This window comes from Myotis daubentonii, chromosome 1 (assembly GCF_963259705.1).
Source record: "Myotis daubentonii chromosome 1, mMyoDau2.1, whole genome shotgun sequence".
In the NCBI taxonomy this organism is placed as follows: Eukaryota; Metazoa; Chordata; class Mammalia; order Chiroptera; family Vespertilionidae; genus Myotis; species Myotis daubentonii.
Window position 1 is genome coordinate 172,735,481 of NC_081840.1, and position 24,002 is coordinate 172,759,482.

The window sequence follows — 24,002 nt, forward strand, 5'->3', positions numbered from 1 at the left end:
TTTTTCAACTATAGTTGATTAGGTCTTAAAAACTATTCTACCTAAGAGCCCTCTTTGCAGCTAAGCAATCTTCCTGAAATATAGCAAAGTCTGAGAGGCAAAATAGCAGAGGCACTTTTAAATCCACAAATACAAGTGATTTACTCTGTGGGTACTTATATGAAAAATAAAATAATTAATTGCAATGTGTACTTGCTAAATGAAACGAGCCAATTTCTTATTAACAGGCCTGTTTGTACTACAAAACAACAGCATGAACTTGAATAAGGCCTTTAAAACACTGAATATTCACAGGGAGCAGAAGTAGAAGGGGTCAACTTCATACTATCTGGAATTCTCCTCCACTTATGTCCATTCTTCTGCCATTTAAGTGCAGCATTTAACACAGCAAATTGAATACAGAAAATAATGTGTTTGTCCTATTTTGAACAAGTCAAATATTTTAAAAATTGATATGAAAAACTCAATATTAAATTAATGTATTAACCTATTAATCAATTAAGTGGTCGAGTAAAAACAACAAATAAACAAAAACCATAAAAATCTTGAAATATCTACACTGAAAATAGATATTACTGACAATTGTATAATCTTATTTTTGAGTGATATCATGATTCCTGTACCCTATCAATAAACCATAAACCAGCGGTTCTCAACCTGTGGGTCGATCGATGGGGTTGCCTAAGACCATCGGAAAATACATATATAATTACATATTGTTTTTGTGATTAATCACTATGCTTTAATTATGTTCAATTTGTAACAATGAAATTGGGGGTCACCACAATATGAGGAACTGTATTAAAGGAAGGTTGAGAACCACTGCCATAAAGGAATCATTGCTTTTTCAAAGACAACAATTAGTGAACATTTTTACACAACTCCTCTTATGTCCATTCAGTCATTTATAAGAACTTGGGGGAAGAAATATGGGGAAAATATTAAAAATTATATAATTTTTTTTCAGTGAACTTTAAAATATATTCACATTTTTGCAATACAGAATTCTTATAAAATGATACTTCTGGGTAGAGTTTCTGAAGAATTATTTTCTCATAACATATTAATGAATAAAACTAACAGTTTAGATAGCTGCATTTCCAAAGTGAATTATACAGCTTACAATTTTAGAGTAGGCAGAATATAACTTTTTTTCTTGATGATTTGGGGCTATAACAGTTTTTAAAATGCTATGGAGTAATATATTGCAATACAGTAATGCTTCATGCCCTGCTCATACAGATGGAGATATGTGTTCCTACATTAAATGACCCCACACTGTTCTGTTTTATGACTTTGTCTCCTTTTCAAAGCTTTTTGCTTTTTCTTTTCCCTTTAGGCTAGCAGTCCTTATTTTTCACCACATTAAGCATGTCTGCGTGTAGCAAACCTTTTCTCCTCTTCTTCTAAGATGTTACTATAATTTTCAAAAGCTTTGGAAACTATGTTAACCTAATGTATTAGAATTAGAAGCATCAAGGTCTAGAAAAATAGAGAAAAGAACCCGTCGTTTAATGTTAAGATTTGGGTTAATATTAGCTGTGTGAACTGCAATAAATATTTTAATTATATAGTATTTGCTTCCTCCACTGTACTTGGGATATATTAACACCTATTTCAAAGTGTTATTGTGATAATTTGATGAGAAGATAACATATTTGAAATCCCTTGTAAACTGTAAACTGAATGCAATGTTTATAGGATTACTATCGTCATTTTCAGAACGCTACTGCCATCTAATGGCTACTGAACAGATAACAGATACTCTAACCCTTTGAAAGCAGAAATAAAAAAAGCAAAGGCAACAGCTGATCAAAACCAAAGTAATAACTAAGACCACACTTTCATCTTTACTACATCTGCTACCCAAAGAGTGTATTACAGTAGAACATTGTGCACATTTATTATAATTGCTTTTTCTAGGAACTAAACATCACTGAGAGCTTTATATAGTGAAAATATTTGGTAGGCCTCAAGTCAAAACAGTGTAATGTAAACCCTAGTTCTGCCACTTAACTAGATTGAAATCCTGGACCAACGACAATGCTCTTCTGTGTTTTCATCCCTTTGTCCATGACTGAAAATAGTAATACATGTACTTTCTAGAAGCTTGATGATAGAATTAAATAAGATCATCCCAGTGCTTATAAATTATTGCTTAAAAAACAAGCAAAAACACAACTGAGTGCCTAGACCAGTCCTTGGCGTAACACAGGTGCTTCAGTAAATATCAGTTAATTTTATCTTCTTGCGTGAAGTCAAAGGCAAATACATATAAACTACGCAGGTAAGTGAAAAGTCAATAGAAAAAAGAGCCAGTTTCAAAAAAAAAAAGGTTACAATGTAGCTGTGATTTTTAAATTTTACATAAATTAATTTTATTAGTCAAAAGAATCATAAAAATTAAACACAGAGCCTTCAGACTTAGAAAAACTTTGGTCCAGGGTGCGACAACTACTTCCTGTAACATTTTATTACCTAAAGCTTCAATTTTCTCAAATCTGAAAGTTATTATGTAACTCACTGAATTGGCACTTAGACTCAAAAAATGTCATTTGTTATTCTTTCATCATTTCATTTAATATTACAATTGCATAAATTTTGAAATTCATGAGGGTCACAAAATTAACTGCATGTGTTGTGGCATTCTATAGTTAAAATTTGAGAAATACTATATGACTTTGAGATATTCCATTAATAGACAAAAGAATAATCAAAATTTTCAAGACTGGATTCATATTAATCAGGTATGTCATATTTTATCATGCATAATATAAAAAGTGGTATCTGCTACAGTCTTAAGAATATTATACATTCCAGATGAGAAAGAGTTTTCTACTGGGCTTTTTAAACATATTATTTCTCACAACAAATTTATAAGGTAGATACTTTTGTTCTTCCCATTTTCAAATGAAGAAGGGAAAACTGAGAGATTAAATAATTTGCTCAAGTTTACATAGTCTGGTTGTTGTCTGAGATTTACCCAGAGTCAAGATTTCTAGCTATTATATTGAAATTCTAATATTGTCATATATTTCTTAACTTTAAACACTCAAATTGAAGATACCTTACACATACTTTTTCTGACCCAGACATACCAAAGCTGTAAAAATCTGTAGTTTATTTTTATAATTTTCCCTGTGTGAATGTTGTGATTTGTATATTACCATTCATATTAGCAAAGCCACTAGGGTTTCATCTCTGCTCTGCTGTGCTATAATCCATTAAAAATTAATAACGAAAATTATCTCCTTAATTAATAGGCACAGGAGGAGTTTCTAACTCACTGCAGAATTTTATGTTGCTTGTTCATCAAACTCAAAATAATTTAGCAACTACCTAATTAATTTCTAATTGGGCCATTACTTTCCCATTTGCATCCGGACATATACCAAGAGATACTGCCCTAGGTGTTTTTAGATATAATTTCTTAAATAAATAACAAGAACAATATAAAATTTCTTCACTCAACCATGAAAATGACCATTACATTCTTTTAATCAAAGAATAATATCTAAGTAAAATGTGTTTTCAATTAAGTAACAGCTGCAAATTGTTAAGATCAAATTTAATACAAAGTGACAGCCTGTTTTCCCTCTGAATATTAAAAATTTGAGTTAATAAGCTTTAAAGTATTTCACAGGAATATATTTTCTCTAAAAAATTGTTATTTTAAATATGTTATAGTATTTTAGACATGTGACTAATAATGCCAAAAAAAATGTTTTTGTGCATTTCAATGCACTGGTTTTAATACAGAGAAATGTACCACGTGTTACAAGCCAAGTGCTCTAATTAATTTTTGAGTAATAAATACTAAGAAAACACTTAAAATGTTACACAGAATTTAGATAATAAAAATTCAAATAATGCATATTTTAAAATAATACATATCAGTGATGAAATTAAGGACTATGAAAAATAATCAATGATAGGACAAACTCTTTGACAAGGAAAACTAAGATTTAAGAGAAGTAACCAACTTGAACTAGCCTCCTGTTTTATTCTAGGCAACTGTGAAAGGCACTTTACATATAAACATGTTGTCCATTTATGTAGGATGACACTTTAAGATAATTTTTATTATTGTTATTTTACAAAAGAGGAAAGTCAGCTCAGAAAGAGTGAAACACCTGCCCAAGGACAGTTTGACAACGCTGGAATTCTAATGTGGATGTGTCTGTCTGCAAAACGGCCCTCCCCTTTGGAGGTGAATTTGTAATTTTATTAAAAATTTGAATGGATCTTTATGATGAAATATTCTCTCTCAGAGTTATTGTGAGGATTAACTTGAGGTAGCTGAGGAAAAGAGCATAGCTCATTATAGGGATTCAGTTTTTCTTCCCAGCAACTTAGGTCTCCAGCTACTAATTGCTCAACCTTATACACAACCCACTCCTGGGATTAACACAGGAGCCAAGGAAAGAATGGGAGAAATAGTATTTTAATGACTATGTTCCAAACAGGTAACAGCAAAATGTGTTTGAGCTTTCTTTCCTTTTGGCTTTAACTCATTTGATGAATTATGATGCGTCACTGTCAGGTTAGCCAGGCACACGTTTCCCATCAGTTCCGGCCACTATGAGGCTGCTACTTACCGTAACAGCCTACACAGAGAGTCACCGTGTTCTAGCTTATTGTGGAAAAGAATGGCTACAGAGTAGGTGTTCCAAAACCCCAACTCTTATTTCTTTGTAGAACAGTGTGTGCTATCTGGTATTTAATTGGTGTTTTGATCACATCTATTTGTAGGAGAGTTATCTCAGTTACACAGGGTTTCATTTGGGAGGACTCATCAGGAAGTGGCAGTGCTGAACACTGGCTGTTCTGTTAGGCTCTATGGTATTTACCTTGTCTGAGGAAAATGCTTGATAACATGTACTTTAATTGTTCTCAACATTAAAAGTATCACAGGAATATGAACTATGGACAAGGACCTAAGTTTCAGTTTTAGATTAAGCGAAATCCTCATAAAGTTCAGAGCTTCGGCTAAACTGCTGTGTCATCATTTAGAACTGTTTCTACTGAGCATGATGCTACCAGCTTGTACTGAAACTAGTTGCTGAAGAAATTGCTATTGAAGGCATGTGAGCAAAATATCTTTCAGATTTTAGTAATAAGAATTTCTTTCTTTTCTTTTCATTGTTTAAGGTATTACAAATACCTTAGTACATATGTCTCCTTCCCCCCACCCCCCATTGACCTCCCCCTGGCCTCCCCTACACTCTGGCACATGCCCTCACTTCCCCCCCAGACCCCAGTATCTGTGTCCATTAGTTATCCTTATATGCATGCTTACAAGTCCTTCAGTTGATCTCTTAACACCCCCAACCCTCCCCTGCCTTTGAAAAAAATGCATTGATTGATTGACTGAATGGTAGTTTATAATTTTAATCATGTAACTGGTTGTGTTTCTTTCTTCACATATGCTAGTAGAACATACCACGTAACATTTTCCACTCAGTGTGGTAATACTAGTATATATTTTGTGTGCCAACATTACCCATGGCTTCATCTTATTTTTCTTATCCTCCTTTTATTGTTACTCTATTTTTCTCAAATTATTATTATTGTGCAAGATGTTTCAATAAGTAGAAAAAAACCCTAAACACAAAAATGTAAAATTACATTAAAAATTAAGTAAACATGTATAGCTTGTATTATTCCTTTGACAGATTAGATAGTTTATAACATGTATTTCACTGTAAAGAAATACTTTAGATCCCTAATTTGAGTATTATACCTATTAAATTTTGTTACTATGTATGTGGTGTGTGTGTTTTTTTAAACACTCGAGATATATCTAACCAACATCACTGCTAACATCTTGTTCCAAGACTCATTTGTGGCCAAAGCATGACCATAACAACATGATTCAGAGACTAAAGAGAGATGAAAAGTTGGGTAGGTTCAGTAATATATATTTTAATTTATCAAAGTACAAATGATAGCATTTTATATTTTATAATTAAAAATAACTGGTCACACATGCATTATAAAAATTTATATGCATTATAAAACAATAAATTTTACAAAAAGAGAAATGATATGTCTGGTATTAAACAAACTTATAATCCTGTATTTGAAACACAATGCATATTAGTTACTCATAAAATTATCCAGAAGAGTAATTTAAGCATGAATTCAAGAAAATGTGACAAAAGAAATCTGGAAGGCTTATCCATAGGCTTTTTAATCTAAAAGCTTGGATTTTAGATTTGAATGTACAAAGATAAAAATCAGGTAATGCCAAGATCAAAGTTAATTATTTAGAAAAGTTGCTTTTATTTTTTCTCCTCAAGGAAGTCTCCTTGTGGGACTCACTTTGAATTAATTCATACACTTCCTTTATCTGAAACTGTCTTTTCTTGCTTTCATTAAAAAATATATATATATATCCAAAAGGTTGCAGGTTCGATTCTTACTCAGGGAATATACTTAGATTGTGAGTTCAATACCAAGTTGGAGTGCTTATGGGAGGCAACAGGTCAATGTGTTTTTTGTTTCTCTCTCTCTCTAAAAAACAAATAGGAAACATATCCTCAGGTGAGGATTAAAAAGCAAATAAAAAAACAACAACAATAACACACTTTTAAAACCCTAACTGTAAACTTACAATTCCTTTTAGATGAAAATGCAGATAGCAAAAAATGAAATTCAAAAAAAAACGTATTAAAGATGTCCAGAATTATTATGACTACAATAATAAATAGCAATCTTTACTAAGGTAGGTACACTCATAAACACAAAATTGAACAGCATGATTAAATATATAGTTACATATACAAATGTGTAAATATATGAATGTGTTTATGACACAGGCCTTGAACCACACAATTCACACTGTATTTTTTCTTTTGTTTTGGTATTCTGATATTTTCCTGGCCTGTTGATATACTTTAGATCATGTTGCTCATAGTGCAGGTAGTACATATATTATGCTATTGTCCTTTAGATTGTCTATTTGCATGTTAAATCATTCAAAAGAACAGTATCCAATATATGCATTTTTCAAAATGCAAGAAAATTTTTTAATTAAAGATTTTAAAAATTTGTCCATTAAAATAAATGTATTAATTAAAGGTATTTGGTTTCTTCTAAGAAAAAGATTAAATTTACTAATTTTTGTTTTAAAAATTCTGATATGTACCTATATCTCCAAAGATGTCTGGCTATACTTTAAATAAAAATCACATTAATAGATACCAACTGAGCATCTACAATGTGCAAATCACTAAGGTAAAAAAGACAGCAGAATTTCTATATTTTCTACACATCATGATTTCTCTAGTCTTTGTAAATCTAATTGTATTTTAAACTAAATAAAATTTATAAATGCCACATATGATAATTACTACAAGATTTGACTTAATAGTTTTAAAACAAAAACACTTCTCTGATCTTTTAAAAAACTTATCTTGGCCTTATTATAAACTTCTATGAATCTTTGCTTTAATAAGACTCTACAGCTAAAAGAAGATATTTTTGGCCTAACAAAGGTATTAAAAAGCCTTTAATGATTTACAATGTAAGTAGTAGAATTTATGGTACCATTATTTTAATTTCAGACTTTTGAAAATCACTTTTATTTAAACCATTACTTCAAAATGTTTAGTATTAGTGAGTTTGTATCAATATCAGTTATCAATAATGCTTCTTATATTCTGGAAAGACTTTTAGTAATGTTGCTTAATAAAGAAAATAAATTGTGTAAAGTTACCAGAAATTCTTATTTCTGAGTTAATGTGCTAAATAAAGATTTGGGGCTTTTTCAAAACCTATAATTTGGCATCCAATGTGAAACAGGGTTTCAAAGACAATTTACTAAGCAACATTAAATAAACCAACTCACTCTAAGGGATATCTCATTTACCAGTACTGCATTCCATATAGGCAATACAACACTATTTATCTTATGAACAATTTGGTTAAATCAGTTGATTCCTAAGGCACGTTAGTGGCTTTAACCAAGCTATCTTCATCTTAGTAGAGTCAGGAGATTCATAGTATTTACTGTATCATTGTTTTCTTTACAATAAATTAATGAAGTGCATAGCTATAAAAAAGAAACTAGAGTTTAAAGATGTTCATTTTTGTTCCCAAACAGTTAAGGCTTTCTGTTTTTAAGTAATTTTTTACTCTTTATCACGATTGCCTACCAAACATAACTGAGATAGCTACACGATCTATAATCATTTTAAATTATTACTTGGTTTCATTTTTGTTGTAAAGTATTTAAAAGTGCATAAAATAGAAAAAAATTATGTCTAATGAATAAACCTTTCACCATAGCTTTGATCATTTCAATATTTTGCAACTTTGTTTCATCTATTATTACTTCCAAATTTGTAGGTAAAACAAATATTAGATATCATATTGTTTTAACCATGCATCCCTTTACTTTTCCTTAAAAACAAACAAAAAAATAAAGATTTTCCATACCCCAAAATAAATAATAATTCCATTATTTCTCAAATTTCTCTGGTTAACTCAGAAGTATATTTTTATGGTAATTCTATGTTCTTCTACATGAATTGCCTAGAAAGATGTTACATTCCATTTGTCACTTTTTATCTAAAACACCTATCCCTTTTTATAGTGCCATTTCTTTGTTGAAGAAACAAGTCCAATTATCCTGTAGAATTCCCCACATTCTATATTTGGTTGCCGGATCTAATCTCTATATTTCCCATAAAATCATAGTTTAACCAAGAAAATAGAATAGACTTAAGTAGTTATGAACAGAAGGAGTGGGACTATGAACTCTCTAGGCATTAAGAGGGACAGAATGTCTAGTTGTTACTCTTTTCATGACATTAAGATTAATTAGTGAGTTTAGGTGTTGCCTGTCTAACCCATTGTAAAATTCTCCAACAATACATCCTTACAATCATTCTACAGCACATAGTGACACTTTCAATAATCCTTGTAATGACTGCTTCCTATACCACTGGATATTCAACAAGTGTCCTGTTGCAAATACAAATATTTTCAATGAGTCATTATTTGCATACATTATTTTGTCTTTCCACTGATTTAGGATTAAATTTCCAGAAGGTGGACAGTTGTATCTAAAGGTTAAATGCATGTATATTTTTGATAGAAATTGACAAATTTGCTAGAGTTTGACAAATTTCCCCCATTTGTAAATCTTTTATGATAAACATGAATGACAAAATTGTATAAGTTATCTGCATAAACGTGAGAAAAATCTATATTTTCAAAAGTATATTTCAAATCAACTGCAGGAAGAATATCTCAAGAAACAATTATTCCTTTTATATTCAACTAAATAATTTAACTTCTTTTTTTTAAAACATGCTTTTATTGATTGTTACAGACAGGAACGAAGAAGAATAGAAAGATAGAAACATGGATGAGAGAGAAACATCATTGATTGGCTGCCTCCTGCATGCCCCCTACTGGGGATTGAGCCCCAAACCCAGGCATATGCCCTGACCAGGAATTGAATCAATGACCTCTTGGTCAACAACTGAATCACACAAGCTATGTTTAGGTAATTTCTTATTAATATTAATGTAAAAGAAAGTGCAAAAATTATAAACACTGTTATCACCTTCTTTTGACAACTATTAATATGACATTACTTAAAATAAAAAAATACTCCATGAACAAAAATTCATCACAAAATATTAGAGCTGGAAATTATATCTAAATGCTAATATTTAAAATTTAGACACAAAAATCCAAGAGGCTGATTTTTCTCAAATGTATGCAGTAGGATCCAAAATTTCTTAGCTCCAATTTAATTTTATTTCTAATTTGACTTGAAAATGACTGTTTTAAAGTTGTTATTCATAATAAAAAGTAAATAAAAGCTTGTCTTTGTAGTCAAATATCTAAATTTGAATAATTTATTCCTATAACAGTTTCAAAGAAAGTAATTTTGGGATTGGAGACATGACATTTTATGCTTTAATATAAATTTAAAGTATTACTAATATAATGGACTTCCTTATTAATTCATTCAACTAGAATTTATCTCATACTATAATTATAATTATATGTGTGTATGTATTTATGAATATGTATTTGTGGTTGCTATTGGCAATTATTAATTTTGAGGTCAACTTTATTGCATCAACATGAATGTTTCAATTATTATTGAAGTGACAGATTTGAAACAGTAAATCCAGATCCACCAACCTTCCATTTGGTTATATACAGTAAATTAAAAAATAAATTTTAATTATTATTTTCATCCAAAAATATTAACTATTTCATTAAGCATTTAATATGGATTTTGTTCTTTTATTTTACAGGGGTTTTGGGTTTTTTTAAAATATATTTTTATTGATATCAGAGGGAAAGGGAGAGGGAGGGAGAGATAGAAACAGCAATGATGAGAGAGAATCATTGATTGGCTGCCTCCTACATGCCGCAAACTGGGGATAGAGTCCGCAACCCAGGCATGTGCCCTTGACCGGAATTGAACCCAGGACCCTTCAGTCCGCATGCAGACACTATATCCACTGAGCAAAATCAGCCGAGGCCAGGTTTTTTTGTTTGTTTGTTTGTTTTTAATTTATAATTCTCTTCCAAAAGGATTTACATTTCCATAATATATTTTAAGCTCACCAGAATCATGAGTCCATGGTACGGAGCAGGCGCCTTGCACAAACTGGGGACTGAAAAGAATGAATGCAGCCTAAACAATATACAGCTTATCAAGGAAAGAGTTGCATAACGGTGTGCATTTATTTCATACTTACCAGGTGGAAGAAGAGTCTGTTCCTCTAATAATTCTAGATCAAGCATTAGATCGTCTTCATCGAGTTCACAAGATCCCAAATTATTCAAAACATCCTGAAGAAGAAGCAAAGTCAACATTATAGACCAGAACACTGAAAAACTGAGAAAATATTCACACACAGAAGCCGTGAAGCCAAACAACAACCAACAACCCCTCAAATTAGAAGTGGAATTATCAGCCCAATAAAAATTCCAAGAATTTTTACAAAAATCTAACTTTTCCAACTATTTACCTGTTAGCTTTTTAAAAGACAGGTAGAATTAAACAGAAATACCTATGTGAGCAGGCATCAAAAATACTAGAATACAGGAACTTATTTGTTTTAATCAAAAGTTCTTTTATAATGATCATGAGAAAGGTGAAATTTTACTTATTGAGCAAAGAGGATACAAGGTTTTTCAAATGTACAGAAGTCTGTGAACTGAAACAGGATTATTTTTCTAATATTTATCTTCCAAATCTATGTAACATTTTTCTGACACATTTAATGAATTGTTTCTCAAACAAATATTATACACAGTGCCAACTGTGAGACATTAATTTAGACCACACTTGGAAGTGGGGATCCAGTTATCATTTCTCAAAAATCTGCTTTAGATTAGAAAAGATGAATGAAATAATATCAGTTAGATTAAAATTAACTATTGGTTTTCATAATGCTATGAACATCAGGGCTAGTATCTTTCCTTCCTTCCTTCTTTTCTTTCTTTCTTCCTTCTTTCTTTTTAAGAGGGCAAATAGCAAAGTCAACCAGTAAGGTATATTGAGAAGTCCTGAAGGAAAACAGTGATGCTGAGATAGGAATTTTGGAGAAAGGAATAAAGAATTTATTTGTATATTTGTGTATATAAACATATAATAAATATATTTAAAAAGCAAGAACTAACATTTACAGACTAAAACTGAAATAACAAAGGTACAAAAAAATAGGGCAAGCAAAAGAACCTAAATATAAATGATACCACATCTCCAATCACTTTTTCCATTGATTTGAATGTTACCATAATTCATATTTAAAGAAGTAAATATTCATTATGCAAAGTCTAATGATATTGTCACATGCTTAGTTCTTCAGAATTAAAGGACACTATAATTTATACGTAAACTACTCTCATTATAGAAATATAATTAATATTTATTAAACTTTAGAAATGTGTTATTCACAAATACAGCACAACAGCTTCAAAGGTGATAAATGTTTACAAATCTAAGTGCTTCTTTCTGCAAATGAAAGTTACAAGGAACTCTTTTGTATTGTATCATATTGTATTGCATTTTGTTGTAGTATATCTGTATTAGTTACAAGGTAACTAATAATTTAAACTATATATAAAATCACTGTTTATTGTAAGCATTTTAATATACTGTGACAGGGATAGCTTCTTGAGAGTAAGTTGTTTATATAGTATCAAGAAGATGTTATAAGATATAGGCATCAAAAGATAAGCTGCCAACCTCAATATGTTAAAAAAAAGTTTGAATTTGAAATGACAAAAGAAACATAATTGAAGTTAAATGTAAAAAAGACAGAGTTTTAAGAAGGGAAATTTTTTAAAGATAATTATTTAAATGTTTATTAAGCACTATCCAAATGGGAGAATCTTAATCTGCTAGTCAATACAAAGGTTAAAAAAAAAGTTTTATAATGAAAGTGTAATAATTATCCAGTTTCAAATTAGCCTAAATAAAATTATACTTGGATGTGAAATTTCAATGACCAATAATATGGACTTAATTGTCTCCATCAAAAATTTACATATTCAAGTACTAACCCCCAGTACTAACCCCCCAGAATGCTAAAACATGATTGTGTTTAAAGATAGGAATCCATGATCTTTTCAGAAGAAATTCCAGTGAAATCAGGTCAGATAGATGGACCCTAATCCAACAATACTTGTTCTTATAAGAAGAAGAGGATTTTAGGACACAGACAGAAGGATGACGATGTGAGGACAGAGCAAAAAGGCCGCCTTCTGCAAGCCAAGGAGAGAGGCTCAGGAGAAACCAAACTGCTTGCACTTTAGGCTGGCACGTCTATCCTCCAGAACTATAAGAAAACAGATCGGACGTTTGGACATGGTTTATCTGTGGATAGTCCAAAATAGGCATCTTAACCAAATTGGTGATCAGAGCCCTTTCATAGGAATGAGAAAAGGGTTTTTTTGGAGATGGATATTGCAACATGCAAAATGCTGTTATCACAGAGACCTTGGATTTCATTGCATGGATGTGATCATTGTACGTCTATGCAAAAAAATGAAAAATATCGTAATAGTAGGTCCTCTGGTTCGTGGTTCCAGCAGCTCCTAAAGTCTAGAAGAATATGTCATCTCTTCAAGGTTGGAATTTTCAACCGTCTTTTGAATTTTGACAGTTAATAGATCCACCCATAGTTCAAAAAAAACAACATTTAAGAAAATAACACCAGCCTGTCTAGTGCGGTGCATTTGGTTGAGCATAGTACCATGCTCTGAGAGGTCACAGGTCCGATTCCCAGTCAGGACACGTGCCCCAGATTCGGGCTCAATCCCCAATAGCAGCATGCAGGAGGCAGCCAATCGATGCTTGTCTTTCATCAATGTTTCTATCTCTCTTTTCCTCTCCCTTCCTCTCTCTAAAATAAATAAAAAACATATTTTTAAAAATAAAATAACACCAACAAAGTGAACAAATTAAATTTGGAGAACTCACTAGATGGTTTCAATGTTATTCTTATTTTGTAAGTAACCCTTGACATTTAGAATAACCCTTGACATTTACTACTGGTCCAGATAAACTATTCTTAAAACTACTCATTCTAAATTGCCTGCTTTGGGAACTTGCTTACTAAGCAACTTTCTTATTAGTGTGGGTCAGAGTCTTTGAAGCTGGTGAAACCTCATAGCAAAATGATATGTTACAGAAGAAAAATCAATGTGAACTCATAAACCGATATATATATATATATATATATATATATATATATATATATATATATATATATATATATATATATTCCCCAGATCTCTCGTTAAAAGAGACCAATAGCAGCAAAAGTAGTTTTGCTCTCTGCCTGCACTATGGATAATTCAGATACTTGTTACCTAATATTCACCAACAAAAAAGAACCAGCTCCTTAGTTATTAGGGAAAGAAAAAAAACAAAAAAAGAAATAAATCAACCAGAATATCTCTGGGATATCTTTTTGTTGCCAGTAAGAAAACAAGGGTTATCTAAAATAAAAAGTCAGAGGCAGTTTTGAAAGGCTAAGGAAAGTCACCTAAATGGTTTTTCCCTGGCTAATTTCTGACATGAATTTCAAAAAATATAAATCGTTATGGCTAAATAAAACAATCTGAATCTCTTGAAAGTTCAGAGTTCAGAATACTCAAACAGAAAAGTTAATATGAAGGATATAAATAGGCACTAATGATATATATACAATATCGTAAACAGGGTGGAATATTTTTTAATTTCTATTGTTTTTTTTAAAAAATACTTAATAGCTGGGGTTCTTTTTCTAATTATATATACATTTAAAATATGAAGGCATGTATTTTCCTCTGTATTAGGAAAAGTAGTTGCATCAAATACACTCGTTCTTTATCAGTAATAGAAAAGGCTGACCAGCACTGATGATCACACATAATAACCAAATGGAAAAGGAGTCCCGCATTTAATTAACACTAATAATCTAAGTGGGCACAACTGTGTGTTTCAGACATTTGATAAATTAGCAAAATATACAGACATGGTAAATACACAGGAATAGTCTCTTATTTCCTGGTAGATAAAAAATTAATAGCTCTACAAAATAAAGATATAATCATGAAAGTCAATGAGTTTTTAATAATATTAATATACCAGGAATATATATCATAATAACAGGAATATTGGTATGTAACACAAGCAATCGGAACTTAAGCAAATGATTTTGTGAGGGAACACTAATGTCGGACAAAATTAAAAGCTGGGGTTGAACTTTTAAAAAAGGCCTCACAGCATATGACAAGTAAAGTTTAACTGAAAAAGTAAAGTCCAATCAGATGGCCAGTAACTTGAGTTTAAATCATCTCTGAATGTGTAACAAATTCCAATGAATGACTAGACAAAAAATTATGTAGTTAACAACCTAGGATATACAAATTTAAGAGACAGCTTTTATTTTTTAAGCATGTTATGGTTACTAAATCCAAGGGAAGTACAAAAATAGACTCGGGTATTTCTGAAATCTCAAAGAAATATGAAATTTCCAGGTTAGCAAAGTGTAAGAAGGAAAATTAGAAGAAATGTAAAGCCCTAGCATGAGCACAGGGAACCGGTTTTCAGGGAAAGCATATTGGTTTGCTTTGGGATCACTGTAACATGTATAAATTTTTTCTCCAAAACTGGCTAAAGAATTTAAGACAAATTGATATTTTAGACTTGGTATTTTTATAAAACATTGGGAAGAATTCGATTTCATAAAAGTTCAACTAATGTTTAAATACCATTAAAATTTAATACATATTACAATTTATTGACATATAGAATTTATATGAATATTTTTAGAGCCATTGATTATTTAATTATAAGAAAATATTAATTATATACTAAATTTATAAGATTAATAAATTTGTTGTTAAATAAAGCACAATTACTACTAAGTATTTTCAAAGTACAGATTTTAAAATATGTCAATAATACTGATTACTTATGTAATCAAGGCATTTACTGACTTCAAGGCATTTACAAAACATTAAATAATTATTAATTAATTAAGAAATTAACTTTCTAAACTATAGAAGTGTAACAATGAACATAACAGGCATGTTTTCTTTCCCCACAGACTTCTCAGATAATTGTATTCTAGTAAATAAATACCAAATTTCTTTTATAAATAAGTTGCTCTCTTGTGTTTAGTTAGTGTGAATCAATTCTCCAAAGCTTGATTGCTATTGGCTGAAATAATAAAATTGAAGCTACAAAGTTGAATGGACAAGCTCTGGTCCCTCCACTAATGGGCCTTATGGAATCCTATATAATTCCATGACATAGGAATTATATAGAGGCCCAGTACATGAAATTTGTGCATGGGAGGGGTGGGTCCCTCAGCCTGGCTGCACCCTCTCTAATCCGGGACCACTCGGGGATGTCCGACTGCCTCTCACAATCTGGGACTGCTGGCTTCTAACCGCTCGCCTGCCTGATCACCCCTAACCACCTCTTCCTGCCTGCCTGATCGTCCCTAACTGCTTCCCTACCAGCCTGATCACCCCTAACTGCTCTAGCCTCGCCCCACACCCAGGACCCAGGAATCCCTCCTCCAGCCAGCCGCAGGCACCCAGGACCCAAGCCAGCTTCGCCCAGGCCGGCCGCAGCCACAGGCTCCTGGGACTGCAGAGTGGGCAACTTGTCCCTCTCCTAGGCTGCAGGCACAGCCACTGGCGGCAGGGACCGTGGGGACCATGGAACGAACAGATTGTTCCTTTCCTGGGCCACAGACACAGGCACAGCCACTGGTGCCCGGGACTGCAGGACATGCGGCTTGCCCCTCTCCTGGGCTGCAGCCTGGCTGGTCCCCATTCCTCTCTCATGAGCTCATTTTTGCCTGGCTGGTCCCCATTCCTCTCTCCCCAGTGTTGAGTGTCTGAGCCATTACTGTGTGACAATGTGAGGGTGTGATGACAATTTGCATATTAGCTTTTTATTATATAGGATTCCATAAGGCCCTTTCTAAAATAACCCTTTAGACTTATTTGTCTCTTTATTGCAATAGAAATAAATTATGATCCAGTTAAAAATAAAGGAAGCTGAGATATGTCACTATACAAAGAAGAATTGCTTTAAAAAGGAAGAATTCCTTCAAAGGAGTTTAATAAACTATTTTAAATGTGTGCCCTACCTCGTGTGGCTCAGTTGGTTAGGAATCATCCTGTGCACCAAGGTTGCTGGTTTGATTCCTGGTCAGGATACATGCCTTGGTTGCAGGCTTGATACCCAAAAGGAGGCATGCAGGAGGCACCAATGTTTCTCTTTGTCTCTCCCTCTCCCTTCCTCTCACAAAAAAATCAATAAAAATGTTATTTTTTAATCGCGGCATTATAAAATTGCATTTCTTTTTATTTTAGTCCTCACACAAGAATATGTATTTATTGAGTTTAGAGAAGAAGGGAGAGAAACATCACTCAATTGCCTTCTCTATACACTGACCAGAAATAGAACCCACAACCTAGGTATGTGCCCTGACCTGGAATGGAAGCTGTAACTTTTTGGTGTATGGGACTAAGCTCCAACCAACTGAGCCACTAGGCCAGGGCTTAATTGCATTTCCAGAGTGTTATATTTTAGGCAAAGAACTTTCCAAACAGGCTTAAAAGATCTATGGCATCCTGATTTGGACTTCAATAGTTGTTTATGTAATATTAGAGGCCTAGTGCACAAAATTCTGCATGGGTAGGGTCCCTAGGCCTGGTCAGTGATCAGGGCTCATCGGGGCCTTCCAGCTGCCGGCTGGGGCTATTTTTCTGGCTGCTGGCTGGGGCCTTCTTTTGTTCCACACTGCCCCCTGTGGTCAGCGCATGTCATAGCAAGCAGCTGAACTCTGGTTGGTCAAACTCCTGAAGGGACAATTTGCATATTAGCTTTTTATTATATAGGATTTAATGACATCATAGATCTGTTTTGATCATTTTGGCAAAAAGTGAAGAGAGAATTATACAAATGAATAAGGATAGTCAATCTAGTATGCATTCTAATTCTAGTTATTCTACATTACAATCAGGTATTGCTATGGTATACATTTATTTATCACTAGTCTAATCATAGGAGTTTCCACAGATTGACTAAAAAGAAAATAGTTTTATTTTTCAAATGTATGATGCAGCTATTATAGAAGACCTTCAGTCAAACTTCCCTATATGAGTCTACAAATACATTCTGAGAGTTGCCTTACATTTAATTATATTTACTGTTTTATGTTGGAAAAAAAGATAAATCCAATTAACTTGGTAAGTATTTTTAAATATTTCACAATACCCGAGAAAGATAATTGACCTAAATTGTAAAAAATGAGAGACTTAAGAGTGGCAAAGTACACACATCATCCAGAACAGACATTGGAACAATTTATTAAGAGTTGACGTATACAACTATACATGCAGTGGAGAAGAGAACATGATACATTAACACATGCATATATTTTTATTGATATGATTTCACTGATATTTTTTTGGAAAAAGAAATTAACATGACAATATTTTATAACTAGAGGCCTGGTGCACGAATTCGCGCATGGCTGGGGTCTGGACAGCCCACCCTGATGGGCGTCTATTGGGGGCGGGGGCGGCCAGGGGAGGGGCCACGGGTGGTTGGCCAGCTGGCTCCTTCCCCAATCAGGGTGTTGGGGGCTGATCAGGGGTGGGGCCGGCCGGGAGGAGAGGCTGTGGGAGGGCTCCAGGGTGTGTCTGGCCCATCTCGCTCAGTCCCAATCGGCTGGACCCCAGCAATAAGATAACCTACCAGTCAGAGTGTCTGCTCCCTGGTGGTCAGTGCACATCATAGCAACTGGCTGACCAGTTGACTGCGCCCTGGTGGTCAGTGCACATCATAGCGAGCGGTTGGGTGGCCTTAGCATATCATTTGCATATTATGCTTTGATTGGTTGAACAGACAACCAGATGACCGGATACTTATCATATTAGGCTTTTACTATATAGGATTACTGCTTTAAGAATAGTTATTTGGTTTTGATTTCTGGTTGGATAAAGAAAGCATATTTAATCAACTTAATCATTATGATAGTTATCTTTACCATTCAACACAGCAGCAATAAAGCACTTCCAAATACAACTTGCTCTTTTCTAGTTACCTTATGAATTTGTATAGCTTAAAATATATTTTTAATAAATATTTTCAAAAATTTGTCTTAATTCTTAATCTACTCTCACTCATAAGGTTTCCCACTACAAATACAAAAACATATGTTTCTGCAAATATAAATAGTGTTCTTGTGTTTGTCATTAAATTTGTACATAGTATAGTATTTTGTTTTGTTGCTGTGTATTTTTCATACTTGTGAAACATTTAGCAAATGAGATTCGCAAAGTTATACCAAGTTGCTAATTATTCCCTCTATACTGATAAAAGATTATTGGTATAATAAGTAATATATAATATATAAGTTATTCCAAGTTGCACAGCACTAAAATACTAAAACTAAAAAAAATATCTTGCTATAATATTTTACTTTTTAGGAAAAGTTAACATTTACATAGATTCATAAAAACATAGATTTTACATGGATTTTAAGCCAAATTTGGATTCACACACAATTTAAAATTAAACTCTGAACATTTTCATTTTAAACTATGTAAGGAAATAAAGTTAATTTTTGTTTTTAAAATAAAAATGGAAAATTGGGATTGTAAATATATTACATACTTGGCAAAATTCATCATTCAACGTGAAAATTTAATGATTGCTATTATTTTAAGATTACATAGTTTTTCTTCTCATTTAAAACATGGAGAAGAAAAAACTGAAAATTTTTGCATTCTATTTTCATGACAAAGTAGAATCATTGTCACAGATATCATCTCCTTGAGTCAAATGTGACTACTTCAGGTTATGTCATTATCAGAAGCATCACAAATAAATCATTTTATAAACATGAAAGGTTTTAGAGAGATTATCATTTCTAGAGTTCATTCTAATTTGTGTACTAGGGTAATTGAGCATTCCAAGTTATGAAGTATATCTCATTTTCTCTTAATCGGTGCCCCTGTTAATAGTGTATCAAAAACCATTCCAATTCTTCAACTTCACTTATAATGCTTTCTGCACACTACTCTGAGATTGCTCTCACTAAAGGATTCATTTGTATGCATGTCCTCATTGTCTTAACATACGTAAAAATGTCAATGGCATGTGTCTACAGAATACTAAAACCCTTATAATTCAAAACTCTACTATATGATCTCCTATTTACCTCTTCAACATTGCTTCCTGCAAATTTATTATTATAACAAACTCTATTACTGGTTGTTTACTGAAAATACCATTTGCATTCCTTTCATTGCACTGAGTCTATTTCCTTGCTCTAAATGTCTAAAGAGCAAATACAAGGTAACATATTCAAACTTTATTATATCCCAGGCATTTTTTACAACACCACTTACAACAGGTGCTGAAAAGCACTTCTTGATAATGTTAGGAACATTTAAAAGCTTTTCTTTAAAAACTCCCTTTATATGCACTATATGCTGGTTCTCATGGAACATAAGACCACAAATTGTACCCACAGGAAGCAGAGTATAATTGCCTAGACAGTGATTTGGACTATTCATTGTACTTCCTGCAAGAGAAGTCCAGAAAAACACATATGACTGTCTCCTTCTTTGTGCTGATTCTAAGCAGACAGTTCTTAAACTTTCAGATTCTCTAGTATGTTATCATTAGAGAGTATGGAAAATATCTCATTCACCACATAATAGCTTATGTATGATATTATAGCAATATGCCATTTCATTATTTGAAAATGAGATGTCTTATTGCTAAACTATTTTGATGAAGAACATTAGTTTCCTTTTTAGAACATCAATTTTTCAAAACTGCTATTGGATATTTTGAGGAAAGTATATTATCCAGAGAAAACACACATGTTTAATAAAAAGGACTATTTAAGGGCTCTTAATTGTTAACCCCACACTATTTGGATTTCTGACATGTGCTTTTTTTTAAAGCTGTCATTTTAGCCTCACTGAAAATACTTATTTTTCATCATTATAAGCATATATGATTCTGAAAATTGTATGAGCTTCCCATCACTTTGATATTCTAATATATGCTGAATGGGAATTAGCCAAAGAAAACCGAATATGTAAGTTTGTTAAACCTGTGATAATAGTATTAATCACAAAGTAAATTGATATTTCCCAGATGAAGACAGAGGCTCTAGAAAACTAGTTATTTTTAGGCATGCATAGTTTTCTTACAATTAAGCCTAAGGTTTTATTTTACGTTTATTTTTGTATATAGTATACTATGAAATTAATCAATAGTTTACTAATATATAAATTAAGAATTGTGATAACTTTATTTATAAAATAGAAATAAAATATATCCAATAATATTGATGATGTTAATCTTGTAATACATAACACAGTTTAGTGGGGAACCCAAAAGATTGTAATAAACCTTACCCACCCACCAAACCATCTCTGTGAATTGAAGCAAATCATAACCTGCCCGATGTTCTTCCCCAAAATATAATATTTGAATAGTTCTTTGTAATTACAACCAAATCTAAAATGTTAAAATTTATAAGACAACTATCAGCTCCTTTCCCATGATAGGATACTACCCAGATTTAGCCAAAATTCAAGGTCTAAGGGCACAGTCCCCCAAACTGCTCTTACTTTTGACAAGAGCAAATTTGGAGTGTTCATAAAAGCACAGACACATGTAATAATTCCCTGGAAGATCTGATAGAACTCACTGAAAGCTGTACTCACCATTATAATTTATTACAGGCAAAAGGTACAGGTCAAAGGAAAAGATGCAGAGAGCCTAGGAGGGTTCCGAATACAAACTTTCCTTTGAACACATGATGAACTACTCTCCTAGCCCTGATATATGACAATACACACATAGTATTGCCAACAAGGGAAGCTCACCCAAGATTCTGTGTCCAGAGTTTTTACTAGAACTTTATTACAATTAGATGATTATCTACATGGTTGATCTCAATCTCCAGATTGTGTGATATCAAATGACCTAAAGGTAGCACTGTAAATCACATGGTAAGTCATTCTGGCCAGTCCCACATTAAGATTGTCAGGTGTTTTCAGCCTCATGCAAAGATCCGTGGTGGCCAGCTCCCACCTTAAACAAACACACTTCTATTAGATATCTTATATGATAAACCAGAAACATGTAAATTGACCATCCCTCCACTACGCTCACCAGCCAATCAGGAGAGTATGCAAATTATCCCGACAAAGATGGAAGGTTAATTTGCATATGCAGGCATCAAGTGGCCTGGGTCCCAGGAACATCCTTGGTACCCAGGCCACTCCTAGCCTGTAGGCCCGCACATAAGCCCTGAGCAGCCGGTGTCCCAGAACACCCCTGGCCACTCCGGGCCTACAGGAGTAGGCGCCAAGTGGATGTTCCCGCCCCGTGGCCGCTTGTGTGCGTGCTGGCACCAAGCAGTGGCCCGGGTCCATGACCCCCAGCCCAGCGCCCATCACAGGGCAAACAGGCCAGGCCACGCCTCCCCAGGATCCCAGGCAAAGAAGCCGCTCCTTAGACCAGATGCCCTTCTGGACGACCGTCCAAAGGAAGCCAGGGCTGCGAGTAAAGCCTGAGTCCGGGGTGCCAGAGGGAAGCTGGTGCCGGCAGCCGGGGGAAAGGCCTATTCTTGCACAAATTTTGTGCATCAGGCCTTTAGTAAAAGATTAACTTTCAAAAGAAGAGGGAAAATGCCAGACCTCTCTCTGGGCAAGGAACAATGCTTCACTATGCATATACAATGTTTCCATAGATAGTGCATAGCTCCTGATCTAATTTAGTCTTAAATTACTTAATCCTAGCATAAATATAAAAGAGAAATTATGTCATATGACTTTGTTTCTACTTTGTGAGATTCCAGGATGATATCTGTAGGTAGGAATTACCATTATGAGGCTTGTTTTCTTTTTAAATGAATGCACATTTTTAAATATTAAATAAACAATTCACTAATATGCACCAAACTTTTACTAGAACTTTGAATATAAGTGAGCATGTGTAATTATGAAAAAGAGGTCTAGATTGTTATCCTTAAAACTTCTCAAACAAGTATGCTTTCATTTTTGTTATTGTCTGTGGAATCTCAAGCAAGTTAAGAAATACTTTTGGGCCCTAACCAGTTTGGCTTAGTGGATAGAGTGTCGGCTTGGTGACTGAAAGGTCCTAGGTTCGATTCTGGTCAAGGGCATGTACCTTGGTTGTGGGTATATCCCCAGTAGGGAGTGTGCAGGAGGCAGCTGGTCAATGTTTCTCTCTCATCAATGTTTCTAGCTCTCTATCCCTCTCCCTTCCTCTCTGTAAAACATCAATAAAATATATTTTAAAAAAAGAAATATTTTTGGGTCATAATTCAGTTTTCTATTATCCCTGATAATCTACTTTCCCTATCTATTATTCTTTTCACATCAAATGATTCTTCACTATGCTGTAAGATAATTTTAAAATAAAACTGAATTGACCTTTCATATTTTGCTTGACATTTTCCATTTTTTCACAGTTGCAAATTGAACTTAATTTCTATCTTTTATTTACACTATCATCAAGGTCCAACTAACAATCCATTCCCTTTCTAAGGACTCCCTCATCTTCATGTGGTTAACATTAATTTGTATTACTCACATGAATTACTAACTCATTTCTTCCCACGTGGCTTATAATATTATTCTTAACTAGAGGCTCAGTTCATGAAGTCCATGCACTCATGAGTTGGGGGGGAGGGTCCCCTCAGCCCAGTCTGAGCCCTCTCGCAGTCTGGGAGCCTTTGGGGGATGTCAGACATACTTAGCGCTGCTGCAGAGGCAGGAGAGGCTCCCACCACTGCCGCTGCACTTGCCAGCTGTGAGCCTGGCTTCTGGCTGAGCCATGCCTCCCTGTGGGAGTACACTGACCACCAGGGGGCAGCTACTGCATTCAGCATCTGCCCGCGGGTGGTCAGTGCGCATCATAGCAACAAGTTGTTCTGCCATCAGGCCAAAACCAGCTCTCCAACATCCCATGAAGGGTCCTGGATTGCAAGAGGGCACAGACCAGGCCAAGGGACCCCACGGGTGCATGACTGGGGCCGGGGAGGACATTGAAGGTTGGCCAGCCAGGGAGGGACCATGGGGGGGCTCCAGGGCATGTCAGGCCTGTCTTGCTCAGTCCCCATCAGCTGGAACCCAGCAGCAAGCTAACCTACCATTCAGAGCATCTGCCACCTGGTGGTCAGTGCACATCATAGCAAGCAGTTGAGCGGCCTTAGCATATCATTAGCATATTATGCTTTCATTGGTTGAACAGCCGACCAGACAACTGGACACTTAGCATATTAGGATTTTATTATAAAGGATTACATCATCTTGAAAGTAAATATGGTTTATTATTCTCCCTTTGCAGCTCCTACAACACTTAACATGGCCCTGCACATATTAACAACTTACTTCAATCAACAATTAATTTATTGAGAATCTTCAATGTGTCAGGTACTATGTAAGTACAC

General features: G+C 33.8%; 1 protein-coding gene across 4 annotated transcripts in view; it reads right to left on the reverse strand.

Moving 5' to 3' along the window:
- Window positions 1-24,002, reverse strand: part of CCSER1 (coiled-coil serine rich protein 1) — a 1,185,560-nt gene that overhangs the window by 941,159 nt on the left and 220,399 nt on the right. For all 4 annotated transcript variants that reach the window (XM_059665408.1, XM_059665417.1, XM_059665424.1 and 1 more), the window contains exon 4: window positions 10,734-10,827. In XM_059665408.1, coding sequence (XP_059521391.1) covers window positions 10,734-10,827 — 94 coding nt within the window. The remainder of the gene's footprint in view (window positions 1-10,733; window positions 10,828-24,002) is intronic.